Source organism: Drosophila guanche, unplaced genomic scaffold, assembly GCF_900245975.1.
Source record: "Drosophila guanche unplaced genomic scaffold, DGUA_6, whole genome shotgun sequence".
NCBI classification, from domain to species: Eukaryota; Metazoa; Arthropoda; class Insecta; order Diptera; family Drosophilidae; genus Drosophila; species Drosophila guanche.
This window is the reverse complement of record NW_022995743.1, coordinates 17,752,637-17,771,862: the sequence shown is the minus strand read 5'-3', so window position 1 is coordinate 17,771,862 and position 19,226 is coordinate 17,752,637. Positions and strand designations below refer to the sequence as shown.

General features: G+C 43.3%; 4 protein-coding genes across 7 annotated transcripts in view; 2 read left to right on the top strand and 2 right to left on the bottom strand.

Moving 5' to 3' along the window:
• Positions 1 to 1,751: 1,751 nt before the first annotated feature.
• LOC117588524 (caspase-9) lies at positions 1,752 to 3,767 on the top strand. The gene is made up of 3 exons (XM_034279883.1): positions 1,752 to 3,051; positions 3,115 to 3,526; positions 3,585 to 3,767. The coding sequence occupies exons 1-3, from the start codon at positions 1,965 to 1,967 to the stop codon at positions 3,649 to 3,651; spliced, it is 1,566 nt and encodes a 521-aa protein (XP_034135774.1). The 5' UTR covers positions 1,752 to 1,964; the 3' UTR covers positions 3,652 to 3,767.
• Positions 3,768 to 4,747: 980 nt separating this feature from the next.
• On the bottom strand, positions 4,748 to 7,257 carry LOC117588520 (peptide-N(4)-(N-acetyl-beta-glucosaminyl)asparagine amidase). The gene is made up of 6 exons (XM_034279871.1): positions 6,795 to 7,257; positions 6,635 to 6,732; positions 5,735 to 6,570; positions 5,573 to 5,657; positions 5,409 to 5,505; positions 4,748 to 5,333 (listed from the first exon to the last, which is right to left on the bottom strand). Exons 1-6 carry the CDS (start codon positions 7,165 to 7,167, stop codon positions 4,924 to 4,926), a joined length of 1,899 nt encoding a protein of 632 aa, XP_034135762.1. The 5' UTR covers positions 7,168 to 7,257; the 3' UTR covers positions 4,748 to 4,923.
• A 3,311-nt stretch (positions 7,258 to 10,568) lies between these two features.
• Positions 10,569 to 12,394, top strand: LOC117588507 (actin, cytoplasmic A3a). The gene is made up of 2 exons (XM_034279831.1): positions 10,569 to 10,726; positions 10,884 to 12,394. Exon 2 carries the CDS (start codon positions 10,906 to 10,908, stop codon positions 12,034 to 12,036), a length of 1,131 nt encoding a protein of 376 aa, XP_034135722.1. The 5' UTR covers positions 10,569 to 10,726; positions 10,884 to 10,905; the 3' UTR covers positions 12,037 to 12,394.
• A 1,763-nt stretch (positions 12,395 to 14,157) lies between these two features.
• Positions 14,158 to 19,226, bottom strand: part of LOC117588489 (tyrosine-protein kinase Src42A) — a 40,079-nt gene continuing 35,010 nt past the window's right edge. For 2 of the 4 annotated variants that reach the window (XM_034279820.1, XM_034279810.1), the window contains 8 exons: positions 18,229 to 18,350; positions 18,043 to 18,127; positions 17,883 to 17,961; positions 16,089 to 16,257; positions 15,866 to 16,024; positions 15,472 to 15,649; positions 15,234 to 15,400; positions 14,158 to 15,159 (listed from right to left, as the gene is read on the bottom strand). In XM_034279820.1, the coding sequence (XP_034135711.1) occupies positions 14,951 to 15,159; positions 15,234 to 15,400; positions 15,472 to 15,649; positions 15,866 to 16,024; positions 16,089 to 16,257; positions 17,883 to 17,961; positions 18,043 to 18,127; positions 18,229 to 18,350 (1,168 nt within the window). In that variant the 3' untranslated portion in view covers positions 14,158 to 14,950. Of the gene's footprint in view, positions 15,160 to 15,233; positions 15,401 to 15,471; positions 15,650 to 15,865; positions 16,025 to 16,088; positions 16,258 to 17,489; positions 17,520 to 17,882; positions 17,962 to 18,042; positions 18,128 to 18,228; positions 18,351 to 19,226 lie in introns of all 4 variants that reach the window. The other 2 variants (XM_034279795.1, XM_034279802.1) reach the window with 2 other exon arrangements.

Genomic DNA, 19,226 nt, shown 5'->3' with positions numbered 1-19,226 from the left:
CAATTGATACCTTTTTGAACAGACTGGAATGTAAGCATTATCAACCCGAAAACACATTATCACATTTGCATTACATCTTCTTCTTTCGTATCAAAGCTTAACTTTATTGACCCATTTCAGGCGACACACGCAGCAGCCACACGCATAACAGGAATACGATCTCTTATCTTTAGGCGCAGCATTTACGAAAACATTCATTGCTTATGTTGTTGATGAACTCATTTGTCCGTCCGTCGGTCTTGTTTGTCGGCTAATTCTCAGAGACTATAAGAGCTAGAGCCACCAAATTGGCTCCAGACTGCTGTATGCTCACACTGAACCAAGTGTAATTCAAAAATTAGCCCCGCCACCGTCCGCCCCCGCAAAAGGGCGAAAACCTACAAAAGCTACAGTTTTGAAGATAAAAGAAAACTAAAAACGCCATTCCGTAGGGAATGACCATATCTATCAGATCACCAAATTTGTATCCGATTGGATCATTATTATAGCCACAATGAAGAAATTAATTTGCAATGGCTAAACCCACCCTGTCCCGCAGCTTTTTTTGTTTTTTCACATTCTCTCATTCACACTCTGCTTCTGATTCACTCGGCCCCTGACTCTGCCGCCCCTCTGGCTTTGCCTCTGCCGACTTTTAACCCACCCCGTCACGCAGCTCTGCCTCTGCGGCGAGTCTGCAGTGTGTGGGTCTAGGGGACGGGGGCGAGCTAAAGGAGCGTGTTGGTGTGAGAAGTGTTGTAGATGTAGATCACAGATGAAGAAAAAATTTTAAATTTGACAAATCACCGCTAAGGTGCAGATGTAGTACTGAGTGCCGGGTATAAAAGTTGTGACGCGTAAGAAGCGTCTCACACGTCCCTTCTCGTTTTTTTTTTAAGAACAACATTATTTGCAGTCCCTGATAATAAGTAATCCCCATATAAGATGCTCTGTGTCATGTCGCCAAAGCGTCTGGCAAAGTAAAACAATATTCACAACAGAAGCTGTTCTCAGTATTCAAATTAAAATTGAAAAAAAAAATAGCAGAGATAAGAAGCGAAGAGAGACATAGAAAGAGTGAAATCAAATTGCCAGAAGCGGAAGAGTTTCTCCCAGCTGAGAGATCAAAAGCTTTTTGCTGATTCGCGCCGAGCCGATCAGCTGTAATTTTTGCTCACACACACACATAATCATATGTACATATGTATGCACATAAGAACAGTTCTTGGAAATTGGTGTTCTTTGTCAATAAAAAAGAAGAGAAACCAGCAACGATGAATAAGAAACGGAAAAAGAAAACGAGGTGAAGAAAAAAACAAAACAAGAACGAATACATACATATGTGACTTTGTGCATGAGTACATGCATGTTTATGTGAATGTGAATGAGAAATAACCCATTAAGTAAGTGAATACCTGTTTCCAGTTCCACATCTCAAAGTTAGTCAAAGCTAGAAACTTGTTGGAAGAGAACCTTCGTCCCATTTGGCTGAAGAGAAAAAGCTTCCGCGAGTGTATGCAGCAGGTTGGCTGTATTTGATTGTAGAGAGTAGGTAGAGAAACCCAACTGATAACATACACAATCGTGAGCACTGGCGTAGTCCCAGGCATGAAGCAACTATAAAGGAGGAGCCGTCGGCTTTTTAGAGGGAAACGTAACAATGCTGTCAATAAGTGCGAGTGAAAGGGCTCTCGCTGTAAGTGAGTCCTCCTTTATAGTTGCTTCATGGTCCAAGGGAGGTGGATTCAAAACTTACCACCTATAAGGGTGATCCCCGCTGCACGTACTCCTCTTCTACCGAGCAGAGAGCAACATGTCACGGCAGCGGGGGAATTAGTAATCGAGCCTTATCTTCTGAGCAAAAGCATACAATGTGCAAAATATTGTGCGGCTGTCAGTGCTGAGAGAAACATTGGCCCCAGCGGACCAGCTAGCGCTGCTTTCGATCGCGAGTGAGATATAGAGACGCACATTGATTCATAAAAATGGGTTGGTGGGGCAAGAAGAGGGACGAACAGGAAACGGACCGCTCCAGCGGCTCAGCTGCCAGCCAAGCTCTGGTGCTGCAGGATCCGCGCACGCGTGTAAAGACCACCAGCGCCGCCACAGCGACGACTAACACGGCGGTTCAGAACTCTACAATAACGGACAGCAACAAGAAGACTATCACCTTCATGTCCACCCGTAAGACGGTGACGCATACACAGAGAGCGCTAATAACGGAAACCACGACGCGTCGCACACCGAGCCAGGCCGAGTTGGAGCTGCTTTTCGCGCAGATGAGAATGGGAGGCGATGGCGCCACGACGACCACCACTACTACATCTACATCGCGCGGCCGACCACCTAGTCTTAACGGCGTGGCAATACGCTCCACGCCGTCCTTCAAGGCCACGACAAACAACAAACGCTCCAGTACTGTGCTCAAGACGGAGCATACTACGGTGACAAAGAAGAACGGACGCAACGTCACCCAGCACGTGGAGACGCAGCGTGTGGATCTCAAGGCCAAGGGGAAACCCTCTTGGCCACCATCATTTTTTGCATCAAACAACTCCGGCAGCACATCCGAGCCCTATGTCTCGCCATACGCCCAAAAGCCAAGTCTGGCCATTACTTACGTGTCCCCTTATGCCAAGTCAACAACAGGCACAAGCACAAGCACAAGCTCCAGTACCGGCTCCGTCGCTGGTGCGCCAAGTGGTTCCAAGGCTTTCAAGCCGACTTCCAAGTCGCTGTTCTCCACAAATGTACCAAGATCCTTCACTAGTATTGCCGCCTCCACTGGGGCCACACCAAAAACAACCGTGGGCGCCCACGATGCCCATGGGGTCGGGAAGTCCAAATTGCTCGCCGGAGTTGGCACAGCCAAGCCAATCGTGGCAAAGACAAAGCTTAAACCCGCCCGAGTCTACATCTTCAATAACGAAAAGTTCGACAGCAAGAACGAGTTCCGTTCTGGCAGTGCTCAAGATGTTAAGGTTCTGCGCAACACTTTCGAGCAACTCAAGTGCAAGGTGGAGGTCATTAAAGACGCCACACTGGCCACCGTCAAGAGTACGGTGAGGATGTGTAAGTGGCACGAGAATGTAATGGTAGCAAACCGATGATGTATGTAATTGTTCATTTTTACAGTGGAGACAAAAGACTTCGAGGATAAGAGTGCCCTAGTCCTGGTGTTCCTGAGTCATGGAACGCGCCACGACCGGCTTGCTGCTAAGGATCTTGATTACTCGCTGGACGACGATGTGCTTTTCCCCATATTGCGCAACCGGACGCTGAAGGACAAACCCAAAATGTTGTTTGTACAGGCCTGCAAGGGTGCAAATGAACCCGGAGGCTTCATGACAGATAGCGCCCAGCCTAACGGATCTCCCAACGAGATTCTCAAGTGCTACAGCACCTACGAAGGCTACGTCTCCTATCGCACTGAGGATGGCACTCCATTCATCCAGACCCTCTGCGAGGCTCTGAACAGATCGGGAAAGACAACCGATATCGACGGTATAATGATGAGTGTGCGAAGTGTGGTCAAAATGCAAACAAAGTGAGTACAAAATCTCTTCTTTCAAACTTTCCAATCTCAATCTAATTCCTTCTTCCAGAGACGGCCAAATCCCATCTGTCACTAGTACACTGACCTCAAAATATGTTTTCGGAGACTACGTCTAAACTCCTATAGTATTATGTATTATAAATCAATTTAGTTATATATATACTTACCTCTACATATTTTGCAAGCGATAGTGATTAGAATCTTGCAGAGGGCATTAAAATGCGTACCCGTACATTTCCAACGCAGCTAAGAAGCGAGGATGTCGGCTCAGCCGTGTTAGTCTTTCCAGGGTCTGTACAGGGTAAAACAACCCAGCGGAGCAGACAAACACCCTTGAACTACTTTATTTGTAAAGATGGTCTAAACAAAGTCTACAATCTATAACTAATGGTGCGAGGAAGAAAGCCAGACTCCTCTTTGGCTGTCTTATTTATCGAAAACGAGACTGTCACTCAGCTTCACTTACCGGAAACTTCTCTCAGGACTTGTAATTAATCCGTTTGAACAAACGGAATATTATAAAAGGTATTGTCAATGGGAGACTTGTCTTATGACGTCACGCCATCCAAAGTCAGACTACCCTAACATCTTATTCAAACGATGTTCATTATTTCCAGGGGGAATCCTACTTTACTATCTTTATGATTCATTGAAAACAAAATGATATAAGCTGAGAAGGAAGTGACGAGTATTATACCGAAACGAGGAGGGAAGTGCGAGACGCTTCTTACGCGTCACATATTTTATACCCGGTACCACTAGGCATACACTATGCATGGTACATTGTACCTTAGTGGTTTTTTTCAAATTTTATATTTTACATTTGTTCTACATATGTCATCTACATCACTTCTCATGCCAACACGCTTTTTTAGCTAGGGCGGAAGGGGGCGGGCAAAATTTTGAAATACACTTTTAACTGTGTGAGCATACAGCCATGCAACATTTGGTGGCTCTAACTTATATAAGAATATATATACTTTATGGGGTCAGAAACGCTTCCTTTTGTGTGTTACATATGTACATCCATTTTTTCCACACAAATATAATATACCCTATTTACTCTTCGAGTACCTGGTATAAAAATCATGCTCGAACACTCCTGAGCCACCATTGGGAACAGATCATAGGATGTTACCAAGCATGAACTCTTATACCCGTTTTTCCATAATGTAATATTCGTATACAAACCATGCCTGCATAATGTTATTATTTATTTAATGTTCGCTGAGGCATGCCCTTTAATTTTAATTACAAAGGACTTGGCACTTGGTACCCTGTCCATACATACAAACATACATATGTATATGTTATTGGTTCCTATAGTCAATATTTGTATCTAGACTGTCAATCAATATTTACATTTTTACTTGAATTTTGGTAGGTTTCTAGTGAAGTTCTACTTGTAGATCGAAGGGATACTCTTTTGAACTTAGGCTCTGTCTGAAAAGCTGCGTGTGCTGCCATGCCACATCGCCCTTTCCGCCCGTCAGCTTGGCCACTACCTGAAATTCACTAGAGTTCTCAATGAAATCCTTTCCATCGCTGGTTTGAACTGACACGGCGATTTTGCCTTCGCCAAATGTTTTCGTTTCGAATACTAGTTTGTAGGACTTCACTTTCAGATTGGTCCTAGAAAAATCGAATTTCCAAATGATCTCAGCGCAGTCCGTGTCCTCCAAACGCGCCAAATATGCCATTTTCCAATCTCGCTCTACCTTTCGATAGATATTTTTCGAAGAAAATTGAGCACTTTGCCATGTTTTATAGGTATCCAGCAAAGAAATCTGTCCGTCATCTTCGCGTGTATGTAATAAATAATGAATTTCATTAATACCATGAATAATTCCATGCCTAAATATTATGGACCCACCTTTGGTGTAGCGTTCGTAAGTGTCTGTGGCACAGCTGTAGCGCAAATTTAGCTGGTATTTCTTTAGCTCAGCTTCGTTCGGAGAAAACACAAAAATCTGCAAATAAACAATGCATTTATTTAAGTCGCATGCACTTCACTTGTACAAATTCCGGGTTACCCACGTTGGTAAAGGTATGCTCTCCACGCGATTGACGCCATGACAAGCTTCCTGAGCTCCGGCCTTTAAGCTCGTTCTCTGTCGGTTTGCTGCGTAATTGTAAAAAAAAGCGTTGCGTGGATGGTTAAATTGGAATGTTTCCGTGTCAAATGGCTTAAATGCTTACCGCTCAAGGGTCAAGCCGATGACCTCAAACATGTTTCGCTGACTGAGGTACTTTTTCCGCTCCGCGCTGCAGCTCTGCTGGCGCTTATCTCGAATGGCGTTGAGTGTTTGAATCAGCTCCTTTTCGTCACACAGCTTGCGCAGCTGCAGAATCTCTTGATGATTGTTTGTGTAGCGCCAGGTCACATCCTGGGCATCGTCACGGGAATAGGCAAATACATAGTCAATGGCGCGTTTCCAGCCGTGCTGATACATAAGCGGCGAGTCTACCACGTTATCCGAGGGGTCCACATGTAGCCAGCGCATTTGCGTCTCCGAGAAAACCTCAGTCCACACATGATCGAAATGGGAATGTACCAGGCGCGCGTCGTAGTCCAGGCAACGGCAAAGGAATGTAAAGCAGTTGGCATACTCGCCGCAGCGGCCTTTCCGGGACACTAGTAGCTGGGAGATGTCGTTATAACGATAGAACTTGCTCTCCTGGCCACAGCAGACGTTGACTTCCACTCGGACATCACCTTCAGTCTGCGTGCGGCGCAGCTTGCTCTCCTCGCTGCCACACACCTGGCATTGTATGTTGTTGACCCACTCAAAGAACTGCGTGTTGAACCAATTCACCAGCTCAACCAGCAAGAGATCTCGAATGCAAGGCTCTTTCTGGCTGCACTCCCCAGATGCAATAAGGTCCTGCATGTCGATCATCTTTTCGCTTGCCTTGGAGGTAAGGTCGTCAACTGGAATTAAGCTGCGGCCAGCTGCCAACAGCAGCTCGTCCTCATACTGCATAACGGCATCTGAATAGAGCTCCAGTGACTGCAAAAATCGATTGGACGTACGCTGCAAAAATAGACCAAAAAATGTTCCGACTCTGATCAATCAACGGTCAACAAATGTAGCTTACCAGCACTCGCGGAAAGGTAATACGTTGCCGATAATGCACCGATGGTTTTATGAACAACGGCGAAGGAGTGCTGCAGGCGGCGGTTGTTTGAGCTGGACCTAAAGAAAATACACAGAACCGTGGTAAATTTTCATCTTTAGGGTATAGAAACACTTTATACCTTTTGGCATGGCTCCACTGAGCCAAGCCGTGCGCCGCTCGCTTAGTACGTCGTGGTACTTCTGAATCTGATGTAAGGAAACATCGCTGGGAAGCGTATAAGAGTTGGAATTGGGGGCGCGTCTGAAGCCGATGGCATCTAGCAGCCTCTCGCAGCCCGGTAGGGAGAGCAGCTTTTCCTTGATGGCCTTATTTTCCAGACGGATTGTGCGGAACTTTGTGTTGTTCGGCTGGGAGAGTACGTTCTCCAGCAGAACCAACAAAATGCGCACCGCCTCGAGGTATGCGTTTTTCACATTCTGTTGCTGCTGCTCTGTGGACCGGGTGGTCTTCGGCTCAATAAAGTGCACACACTCCAGGTTAATGTCCACCATGTTGATGCCGCCGCTATTAAATTATATGCGTTATATGCGGAGTCGTCTGGATTCGGTTCGCTTTTCGATGTTTGGAATGGTGGGGGGGGGGGGGGGGGTCAGACTAGTGGGTGGTAGACACCATGAGGCAATTATATAAAGCGGGCCCGTCGTCGGCTGCGTTCGTCGTATCATTTCCCCCTAGAGTTCAGTGTTTGGTTGCTTGTTGAACATATAGAGAGCCTAAGAAAACAGGTATATATTAAAAAACAATAGTAACGACTACTTTTAAGTGGTATATTATTAAAAATCAAAACATAAAAGAAAACTTCAATTCATTTTCTTGCAATGGGCAATCCTAAGCCCCATTCCATGAAAGCGTTAATTAGCACACTCCATTGTTGTTTCACTCACACCTACAGCGCAGATCCCTTTCACTCGACAACTGACAGCATTGTTACATTTCCCTTATTTTGCCGACGGGCCCTCCTTATGAAATTGTTTCATGGGTAGACACAATGGGGCACGGTGCTGTAAAACGCACATTTGAATTTAATACCATCTCTGGTATTTTGTACTTCCTCCTCGTACACAGCTCCAAAACAAGTTTGCTAGCAAAATCGAGAATGTTATCCTTAGAAAAGCCATAAGAAATTGCCACATTTTTCCAAAACGCGGCCATGGAATGAGCAACATTCTGCAAACCATGGGAAACGGATATTATAGAGTTGAGGAAATACTGGAGATCTCAGGCCCTAATAAATGCAAGCACTACTCATCCAAATTTTGCAGAATATGGTGACGGGAATACATCTTGATATATATACATATATACAGAGTAAGGATATGAACAGGTTAAAAACGTGTAATTCTAAGATAAAGTCATTATTAGGTATAAAAAAAGATCGAAAAAGTGGTTTTAATACCAAGCCTTTTACTCAGATCCGAAAAAAGGGGCCGCTAGCAACCGATAAGGACTACTTTCTAGCGGCTGTACGCAATTCAGATGGAAAAAAAACTTGGCGAGGAATCCTAGAAAACCATACCATCGGCTGGTTTTCTAGGATTCCTCGCCAAGTTTTTTTTTTTATATCCGATGGTTGTTTTCTAGCTATGGAAATAGGGTATTCAAGGGTCGGTTGACAAGCAACAAGCGGTTAGATAACGTAACAGCATTTTGTTTTATGGTCATTTATTTTGTATATTCCTATTTAAATAGATACTTTTATTGTAAGCAATTCAATAAAAGGAAGTCATGAAAACTGGCCAATCTTGTGGAAAATTGATTGATGAAAGGGATGAAATTATAGTCTTATCGCTGACAATCCCAACCATCTCGTAATATTAAATAGAACATCAATATCAAGAACAATTATTTAAGGGATACGACATACTGAGGTTGGAGCATTAAAAGGTAGATTGCGGTATATTTCCGAGGGTCTGGCGGTATATTTGATCGATAAGTGCGCGGTGTTTTTAAACACTTGCTTGTATATTTTTATATTTATATATTTCTATTTATTTATATATTGTATTATTATTTATATTATATTTATATAAATAACATATTTATATTTATTTAAACATATTATATTTATATTTATAAATATTTATCTTATATATACAATTCTCGTGTCGCAATGTACGTTCCCCTACTCTTCCGAAACAGTTTGACCGATTCTCATGAAATTTTGTGAGCGTATTGAGTAGGGCTGAGAATCGAAGAACAAATGGCGAAAACATCCCAAACCTACAATTTTTAAGATAAAAGAAAACTAAAAACGCCATTCCGTAGGGAATGACCAAATTGGGATCCGATTGGATCATTTTTATAGCCACAATGAAGAAATTCATTTGCAGTGGCTAAACCCACCCTGTCCAGCAGATTATTTTGTTCTTTTTACATTCATTCACACGCTGCTTCTGCTTCACTCGGCCTCTGCCTCTGCCCTCCCCTTGCCGCTGACTCTGCCGACTTTTAACCCACCTCGTCCCGCAGCTTATATTTGTTTTTTTCACATTCTCCCATTCACACAGTGTGCGGCATCTACCTCTCGCGTTCCTCTGCCTCTGCCGAGACTCTACAGTGTGTGGCTCCAAAGAAAAGGGGGGCGAGCTAAAGGGCGTGAGAAGATGTAGATGACAGTTGAAGAAAAAATTTAAAATTGGACAAAACACCGCTAAGGTGCAGATGTAGACTGAGTGCCGGGTATAAAAGTTGTGACGCGTAAGAAGCGTCTCACACGTCCCTTCTCGTTTGCATTTATAAACGGTAGATGATAAGTGTAGACTGTACCTGCACATCCCCTTTCCTAAATATCTGCGAGTGAAGCCGCGTGGGCCGCACACTGCAGAAGCAGAGTGTGAATGAGAGAATATGGAAAAAACAACAAAAGCTGCTGGACGGGTTTAGCCACACCAAATTAGTTTCTTCATTCTGGCCATAAAAATAATCCTATCTGATCCCAATTCGGTGATCTGATAGATATTTTATCTGTTAGATAGTTATCTTCAAAATTGTAGCTTATGCGGGGGCGGGTCTCATTTTTTAACTACACTTGTAACAGTGTGAGCATACAGTTGTTATGGTCTCTGAGATCCAGGCGCTCAACAAGACGGAAGGACAGACGTACAGACGGACAGACAGACATGGCTCAATCGACTCGGCTATTGATGCTGATGACGAATATATATACTTTATGGGGTCGGAAACCGGTATTAAAAGTTACAAAATGAGCTGGTAGTTGAATTGAGAATGCATTTGATATGCATATGGTTTGCCAAACGCCCATTATTGCCAAAAGAGCACAAATAATAAATTATTTATTTCTTAATTTCAGTACAATTATGTAATTTTAAATGAAGTCATGGGAGAAGTATTTTTTTTTTGACTCCGACGATATATTTCGACTCTCCAAATAGCAAATTACACTCCAGAAATAATTGTCAACCATTTATTTCTTGCCTGTCTACTTATATCGCTATATCGATAGGAATCTGTACATTTTGTCAACGTTGCTGGATACTCAAGAAACAAAAAGTCGGACCAAAAATTGTTGGCTCAGTTTTTTTTTATATGAAGTTTGGACAAAATGTTTGGTTTTTGTGGTTCTGGTGGATACCAGCCTTTTGGCATGCATTTTTTCTTTTTGTGGTCCTGGATACCCTCCTTTATTATGCAATCAATTGAAGAAAGATGTATCAGAAAATCAGCGAATCCGGCGGAGAATCGAATGATGATTTGAATAAAATTACATTTTTAAAACTGACAGTCCTAACCAGATGGTAATATTAAATTGAACATCAAAATCGAGGAAAATGAGTTTAGTTTTACGGTATATCTACAGTATATTTTGAAAATTAAAAGTATATTTCGGTATATTGGCGAGGCCATTACGATATATTATATCGATAATTCCGCGTTCACGCTGGTCACACCGGAATTCAACCACTTTTTTACCCCCAAAAACTAGGCGTCGGTTCTACCATCCACCACTTGCAAAACTTACTTCTCAGCGTGCTCAGCTTTGCCCGCAGCAGAAAACCGAACATCCAATCGTCTCTTCCATTTCCTTAAAAGGTAATAATTGTGTCTGTCTCTTTGTTCAAGTGTGCGTGCGCGTTGTATCTGACTGAGTGAGAGTGGGTCTTATACATAGAGTGTATATGAGAGCTGTGCTTTTCTTGTTGAGCGTCGATTAAAGTGTACATATTTGGCATTTATTTTTCCATTGCAGAAGTAAATCAATCTACATCATAATGTGTGACGAAGAGGTTGCTGCTTTGGTCGTCGATAACGGTTCCGGCATGTGCAAAGCCGGTTTTGCCGGTGATGACGCACCCCGTGCCGTTTTCCCATCGATTGTCGGCCGTCCACGTCACCAGGGCGTTATGGTGGGCATGGGACAGAAAGACTCGTATGTGGGTGATGAGGCACAGAGCAAGCGAGGTATCCTCACTCTGAAGTACCCTATTGAGCACGGCATTGTGACCAACTGGGACGACATGGAGAAAATCTGGCACCACACCTTCTACAATGAGCTGCGTGTTGCCCCCGAGGAGCACCCTGTGCTGCTCACCGAAGCACCCCTGAACCCCAAGGCTAATCGTGAGAAGATGACTCAGATCATGTTCGAGACCTTCAACACGCCTGCCATGTATGTGGCCATCCAGGCTGTACTGTCTCTGTACGCCTCTGGTCGTACCACAGGTATTGTGCTCGACTCTGGCGACGGTGTCTCTCACACTGTGCCAATCTATGAGGGTTATGCCCTGCCCCATGCCATTTTGCGTCTGGATTTGGCCGGTCGCGACTTGACCGACTACCTGATGAAGATCCTGACTGAGCGCGGCTACTCGTTCACCACCACTGCCGAGCGTGAAATCGTGCGCGACATCAAGGAGAAGCTCTGCTACGTCGCCTTGGACTTTGAGCAGGAGATGGCCACAGCTGCGTCCAGCTCCTCCCTGGAGAAGTCTTATGAGCTTCCCGACGGACAGGTCATTACCATTGGCAACGAGCGTTTCCGCTGCCCCGAGGCACTGTTCCAGCCCTCATTCCTTGGAATGGAGGCCAGTGGCATCCATGAGACCACATACAACTCCATCATGAAGTGCGATGTGGATATTCGTAAGGATCTGTATGCCAACACCGTGTTGTCTGGTGGCACCACCATGTACCCTGGTATCGCCGATCGCATGCAGAAGGAGATCACTGCCCTGGCTCCTTCCACCATGAAGATCAAGATTGTTGCTCCACCAGAGCGCAAGTACTCCGTCTGGATCGGTGGATCCATCCTGGCTTCGCTCTCCACATTCCAGCAGATGTGGATCTCCAAGCAGGAGTACGACGAGTCTGGCCCATCTATTGTTCACCGCAAGTGCTTCTAAGTTGAAGCGGCGGCTACAGCTGATGCTGGGCGTGGTCATGGTGGTGTCTTTGTCTGTGCTCAGCCATCACATGGATGAATATTTGGCAGAGTACATTAACAACAACAGCAGGCGCACACAACACCAGCTCCTGCCAGATGAATGCATTCCAACTACTTTTTTCACGCAAACTTTTACATTCCTCACATAAGCAATCCCCTCATTGTGTTCTATTCAAAATTCAAGTGAATGTGCACATTCATTCATTTTCAACATTTACTTTACTTCCATGCATTTGTATTACAACTACACATACCATACCATTAAAATACTTGTAACCGCTTCAAATCATGAATAAAGCGAGGAAATAACTGAAGCATCCAGGCAAATTTACAATTCTCGAGATGTTCACGTAATCGTATTATCGTATATGGCATGACTAAGGCCAGCCAGCGATCGTTGGAAATGAAGTTCTGCTGTGGGTATGCGGTCATTCGGATGGTATGCCGTGCCGAGGGCGTCGACGGCGATAAAGCGCCTACTAATAAGGCAACCTCTTCTAATTTTAACCAAAAGCAAACGACAACCATCGGTTTACAGGAAATCGCCTGATAACCAATCACTTGGCTAACTTGTGCCTCATTCCTGCTGCTGACTCGCATGCGGGTGTGACTCAACATGGTCTCCACTCCACTACACTTGGCTTCGCTCCGCTTATCAGGCCTGGCGTCGACCCCGCCCCAGCAGACTAAGCGGTATTTCCACGTTGATTGATAACAAATGGAGCATGTGACAGCCAAAACAGTTGCGGCTAGTATTACCTTATAAGGAAGAAATAGGGGAGAATCACACTCGCAATCACAATCGCAGCCGCTGTCGCAGTCGTATTGGGCAACTGTTGACTCACTCTCAAATGTTTGTGGAGCCGTTATCAAGTGGCATTGTTTATTTGTAATCATTCGAGCACAACACTTCACCCCCCTCCTCGTCCCCGTGTCCATTGTCATTAGGGGGAGAGGGAAAGTGCAGCACACTCGCGCGGCATTTTAGGCGGGGCTCTCGGACAAGTCCAATTGTTTTATTCGTTTTATTTCATTCAGCTCTGATCTAGTCCAGAGACTTACAATGACCAAATTCAATCAAGTATGGCAAAAAATCGATTAGGGGACACAGTGACTGACTGACTGATGCTCGTATATGGAGCCTACCGTAGATCAAAGCCATGCGTTTTAAAAATAATTATTTTACTTTATTCATATATGTGTATATTTATTTATGTATGAATGTGTATGCATGTTTGTATGTATGTTTCTTTGCGTAAGTTCTTACAATATACTTTTGGATGGGATATTATAAGATCAAATCGGTCGTTATACATGACTCTTGCAATGAATGCTCTATATAGTACCTTTTTACATATTCAATATGACATTCGTTAAGTTGGAAAGAGCAAGCAATCCATTCTAATGTTATATGGTTCACTTCACCAAATTGGAAAAATAAGTCGAGGAGTTCGCTGAACTCGGTATGTTTTGATTAAAGTTGCTTTTGTGGCTTGTACGGCCCCTGTAGAGAACATACAATACGTATATTTTTGTGCAGCACAGTACAGATTCAAAGACAGATTCGAGAGTGTAAAGACTACATAAGAACTCATAAATACTAGGGTAAGAATACATTTTTAAAATCAGCCTTCGATTCATGCGCTCTTCGGGTTTTGGTGTACGTCATAAAACTAATTTTAGTCACTTGATTGATTACTTGATTTTTCGCAGAACTCTTAAACCCCTACATATGCAGTCGAAACTAAAATACTCACCAAATCAAAATGCAAACAAGGAATTGCTAAGGAGTGACTTAGACTACATCAATATAAATGATTTTGCGTTGATTTGTATTTTATATAAATTATGCAGCAATTTTATTTTAATGGTTTTTTGTTCTAAATGTACATGTACATGTGTATGCGTTTGTTTGTGTTTTAATTATAAAGATAATATAATTAAATGATTACAATTACAATTACAACTCTAGATCGTTACTCATATGGATTTTAGCTGTCGCATACAGCGAAGTAGCGTACGCTAGCACGTGACGATGATTGGCGTTTGTGGTGCATTCTTTTATTTGAATTTTCATTTGTTTGTGATAAAGCATACGCATGTTTAATGTCGTTGATAATGTTGAGGAGGAGAAGGAGGTAAGACACGTACGTAATGGATTAACTAAAAGCAAAACAGTTGCATTTATTTGTGTGCTGCAAATATCGTTTTCAGATTTCAGATTGGTCTATAAACTAAAGAAGAACAGGGTACGTTGAGGATAAGTATGCGTTGGCATAATAGAATATAAATGGTGGATCCTAGGTATAACTCTGACTATACGGATGCATTGTATGTATATATGTTTATATATATAATATAGATGTGTTGTGTGTGTGAGTGTGCATGCACGGTATGCGTGTTTGCATGTATTTATGTATATAGCGTTATATGAATAATAATACATTTGATATATTTATCGGCAAATACCACAAATGCGCCCAAACAAATTTATCCATATGCTTGTCATATATAAACAACAAAAAATGAACAAAACATTCTTTGAAATTGCATTCCACCAAAAAAACATTCGCACGTACAAATTAAAACTACACGTGCACTTGCATTCGCATTCACTTTTCAGCTTAACAACTATTTGTTAGCTTAAACGCTAATAACATGAATCGTATGGTATGGAGCTACCAAGACATGCCACTGCCCATGAGCCCCAAAAGTTCCATAGGCTCCATGGGTTCATGGTCGCAGTGAGCAGCAATCAGAAATCTGTGCAAAACTGAAGTAAGTAACTTAATTTAAATTGTCCGTTGTGGGATGCCCGGCGACCATTTGCAGCTCCTCAATCCTGCTCCTCGCCACGCATTTATCAGCATTTATCAGTAAGCCTGTGCCTCCTTGTAGTCGCTCTGATCGGAGGTGTAAAAGTCCTCGAGCTTCCATTGGAGCGTCTCGAATGTTGGTCTGCGCATCGGATCCTTGTGCCAGCACTCGAGCATGATCTCGTACAGGCGCGGCTCGCAGTTGGGTGGCAGGGGCATGCGATATCCGTGCTCCACCTGGGTTAACACCTCCGCATTAGTCATACCTTATTGAAGAGATAAGCCATTTGATTAGATTATGATCCATTTCTAGTTAAATTGCGCTAGTCACTTGATTTACCTGGATATGGTATGCGCCCGTAAGTGACCAGCTCAGTGAGGAGAATACCAAAGCTCCAGACATCAGATTTGATTGAGAATTTACTGTAGTTGGCCGCCTCGGGCGCTGTCCATTTGATGGGGAAGCGGGCGCCAACTCGCGCCTCGTACTCGTCCTCCTTGATGAGCCTGAATAAAAGATTTAAAGATTGATGGATGTTAATTTGCGGTCCATTTCCGACGTACGGCTGAAGACTCACCTGGCCAAACCGAAGTCGGCTATCTTGACAATGTTGCCATCCCCAACGAGTACGTTGCGCGCCGCCAAGTCTCTGTGGATGTAGTTCTGGGACTCCAGGTAGGCCATGCCAGCGGCTATTTGTGCGGCCATATCGATGAGCGTCTGCATTTTGAGGCTACGACCTTTGCCTGCAATGGCTAAAAGATATTAAAAACACAAATAAGCAATTGTCATGACATGATAAGCGAGCGGGCGGACGTTTGGTTGTTTCTTTGATCTTTGATTTTTGACTAATGGCCGCAGTGTGGCGTGAAATGTACAAAATGTCTTTCTTCGAAATTTGGTTAAGGCAAGCTGAAAGAATGTCTCAAAATGTGCGAGCACGCTGCGAGTCGTGCTGTGTCCCAGCATACCTTGCAGATATTCCAGCAGTGAACCGTGCTTCATCAACTCCGTGATAATGTAGATGGGCTCCTCTACCGTGCAGACAGCGTAAAGCTGTATGAGCTTGGTATGCCGCAGCTTCTTCATGATCTGGGCTTCGGCTAAGAAGTCCTTGGGATCCATGGTGCCTGCAAAAGGGGAAAAGAATCATTGTCACATTCGAACTTGATTCACATCTCTCAGACAGCTTACCCGATTTCAAAGTTTTAATGGCCACGGGTGTTGTGTTGTTCCACTGTCCCTCCCAAACGTCACCGAACTGGCCGGATCCCAGTTTGCGTACGAATTTGAGGGAAGTTCTGTCGATTTCCCACTGGTCGCGTGTTCGATGCGAGAGGCCCTCGGTGACGGGTTTCTCGATCTGTGGCGTCAGGATGGTTGGAAATGGGGGAGGGATAGAAAAATCAGTTAGTAAATGAATTTTCTATTCCCAAATGGTAAAGCGCATTTGTGTTCGGCTTGAGGTTATTATGGTAATGATAGTGCCAATTGAGCAATGAGTTTAGAATTCATTAATTAACCGTAATTTTAACATCGAGAAAACGAATGTTTGTTGCGTACCCTTTTATCTGATTTTAAACACTTGCTTATGCATACATATGTAAATATGTGTGTATGTATGTACATGCACCGAAATGAAACTAATATGGGAGGTTTCTTTTTATCTATTGCCATCCGCATGAGGCAGTATTTGCTGATTTGTGGCATACTTTTGGGGCTGTGGCCAGAATTAACTTGAGTTGAACCGAACATGTCGCCAGGTGTCGCCACTGAGACACGTAGCTCGGCTTTGGGTGTCATGTTGAGCATGGCCGGAACTTGAGCAAAATAATTGTGAATATAATATACAATTTACTGGATTCATCATATCTTCACAGATAAATTCCAAATATATAGAAATTCCTTATGCAAGTGCAAATCCATCGGTACGGGTAGGCAACTTCATAATTGAAATACTTTGACAGATTTGATTAAAAGATTTGTAAAACCGGGTGGAGATGAAGGTTAGGTTAGGGTTAGGGCCTTATTTACAAAGAATCCGTTTCATTGGTTGGTAGCTGGCGCTATGCTTTTTGTTGGATCTGTTTATGGACTAGGTGGGTTCAAAGCCAGTGAGTCAAAGTGCAAAAGATCAATGGAAAATTCAACCTTAAGTCAAGCATGCGCTTCTGAACGCTTCTGCTGCAATTGAAACGCCGTTTCCCTTCACTGGTTTCATCGGTACTAATTAGACACGCGATGTGAAAAGTTTGTTTTAATTCACGATTACTACTAGTGGGATTGGGTGGGGATGAGGACATGGATTGGATCCTATGCGATAGATTGTCTCGATTGCACTTTGAACGCTGCAGAGCGGTGGGTGATGTGTGTGGTGATGATAGAGATAGACTGGCAAAATCGGATTCGGCATTGCAATCGGATTTTACACAGTATTGCAGTATTGTAAGTTCATGAAATGATCGGTTAATTTCGTTCGCCGTGAGGGGAGGGTGACAGAGCAGAGTGGAGGATTCTGGTTTCGGTTACTGTTGTGTTAATGGGCAATAAACACACATAAACGCACATGATAACGTTTTTACATAGAAATCCTACCTCAAAGACACCCGAAAAGGTATTATTTGTCTTGATTGATTGATTTTTATTAGTTTGTATTTTAAGTTATTTTTGTTTTGAGTTATCGTTTCGTTGTAGTTGTTGTTGTGGTTATTGTTATTGTTAGTTGTTGTTGTTGGTTATTATTGTTTTACAGACATTATAATTTGTGGTGTTAATTAAAGAAAAATGCAAGAAATATATGGAAAATATAAGACAGTTTTAGTACACACGTGTTGGGCATTGCGAAATGAACAAACATAGGGATAAAAATGCAATGTTGAATGCAAATGTTAAAATGCACATCACATTTGGCTGCAGGTCGGATGTTGGATGCGCGATTAAACCAAAGCAAACGATGGCTGTATGGGAGCGATCTGGCCGATGGCTTACCTGTACACAGGGCTTGCAGAGGTTGACGCACAGGCCATCGGAATCCTTGGAATAGTGTTCGACCAGCTCCTGCAGGGTTCTGTGGGGTTACAAAGGTTCACATGTCATTCCGGGAGTTCACTGTACTACTATGAGCAATGGCTAAGCTCCGCTCACTCACCTGAATGTTGTGCGTCTGGCAATGAAGAAGCCGCCCTCGTCCAATTGTCTGATGCGATAATGCTTGACCGTATCGCCATCGCGCACTGCAAAACCATTAACAGTATATGCATATAGTATATGAACAGTAAAGTATAACAATTATAATTGGCAGTGCCAGTAACCGAATGCCTTGTTTGGCACGCACCTGATAGCGAATAGTCGTTGTGTCGGCTCTCGGAATCACGAATTAAAAATGCACCGTGCTCGTTCTCTGGCAGTAGAAGTTTTTTCTCAGCCTCAATGCGTTTGATTTTGCGGAAGTACCAGCTGCAATGATAGCGACAAACAGCGAGAAAGAAATTATAATAAGTGTTTACATCCGAGAGAGAGAGAGAAATGTGTATAAATATGTATGTAAAGCAAATGTTTAGAGTTTATTAAGGAAAACACTCTATCGAGGTTACGCCAGCATCAATCAGTCCCGGCTGCTCGGCAAGAGGAAGGGGAGAGGCGACCATCGTGGGTGGTCGAAATCTGGTAGACATGCTAGACATATGTACATACCTGTACAGTGTACACCCCCACTGTGAGTCATGTATCGTCTGGAACGTGACGACTATTTTCAATGGCGAAATGCACTTTTGTTTTTGCTGCCATCTAGAGTTCTAATTTAATCATTATGCATTTAAACTGTAGGTAAGGGGGGCAGAACACTTTATTTAAATTACCATTCCAATAATATTTACTACTGCGGGTGCCAATACGCTCCATGAAAGCCTTTGTATTAGCTGGACATGGGTGATCATGGATTTATCCATATACCGATGTGTTTATTATTCAATTATATTCCATATATTTTACATATGTATGTATGCGTACAAAAATATATGATGCTCTTCTTAATTGCATATCCTAAACCCATTTAATTGGATAGCTGACTCACGCGAAGAGACTCATCAGATAAACTTGATGCGAATTGATTTCGTTTTGGCATTTATGGCTATTGCAGTCTACAGAAATCCTCTTTCTCTCTTTCACTGCTTGTGTGGGGGCTGCCTACCATGAGTAGTGAGTTGTGAAAACTGAAACATTTCAATCCAATTTTATGCAGCATTAACATTGACCTTAATTTCGGCACAAAAAATACAGATAAAAGTAACTGGAAATTGTTGAACCTCTCCCCCCCCCCCCCCCCCCCCCCCC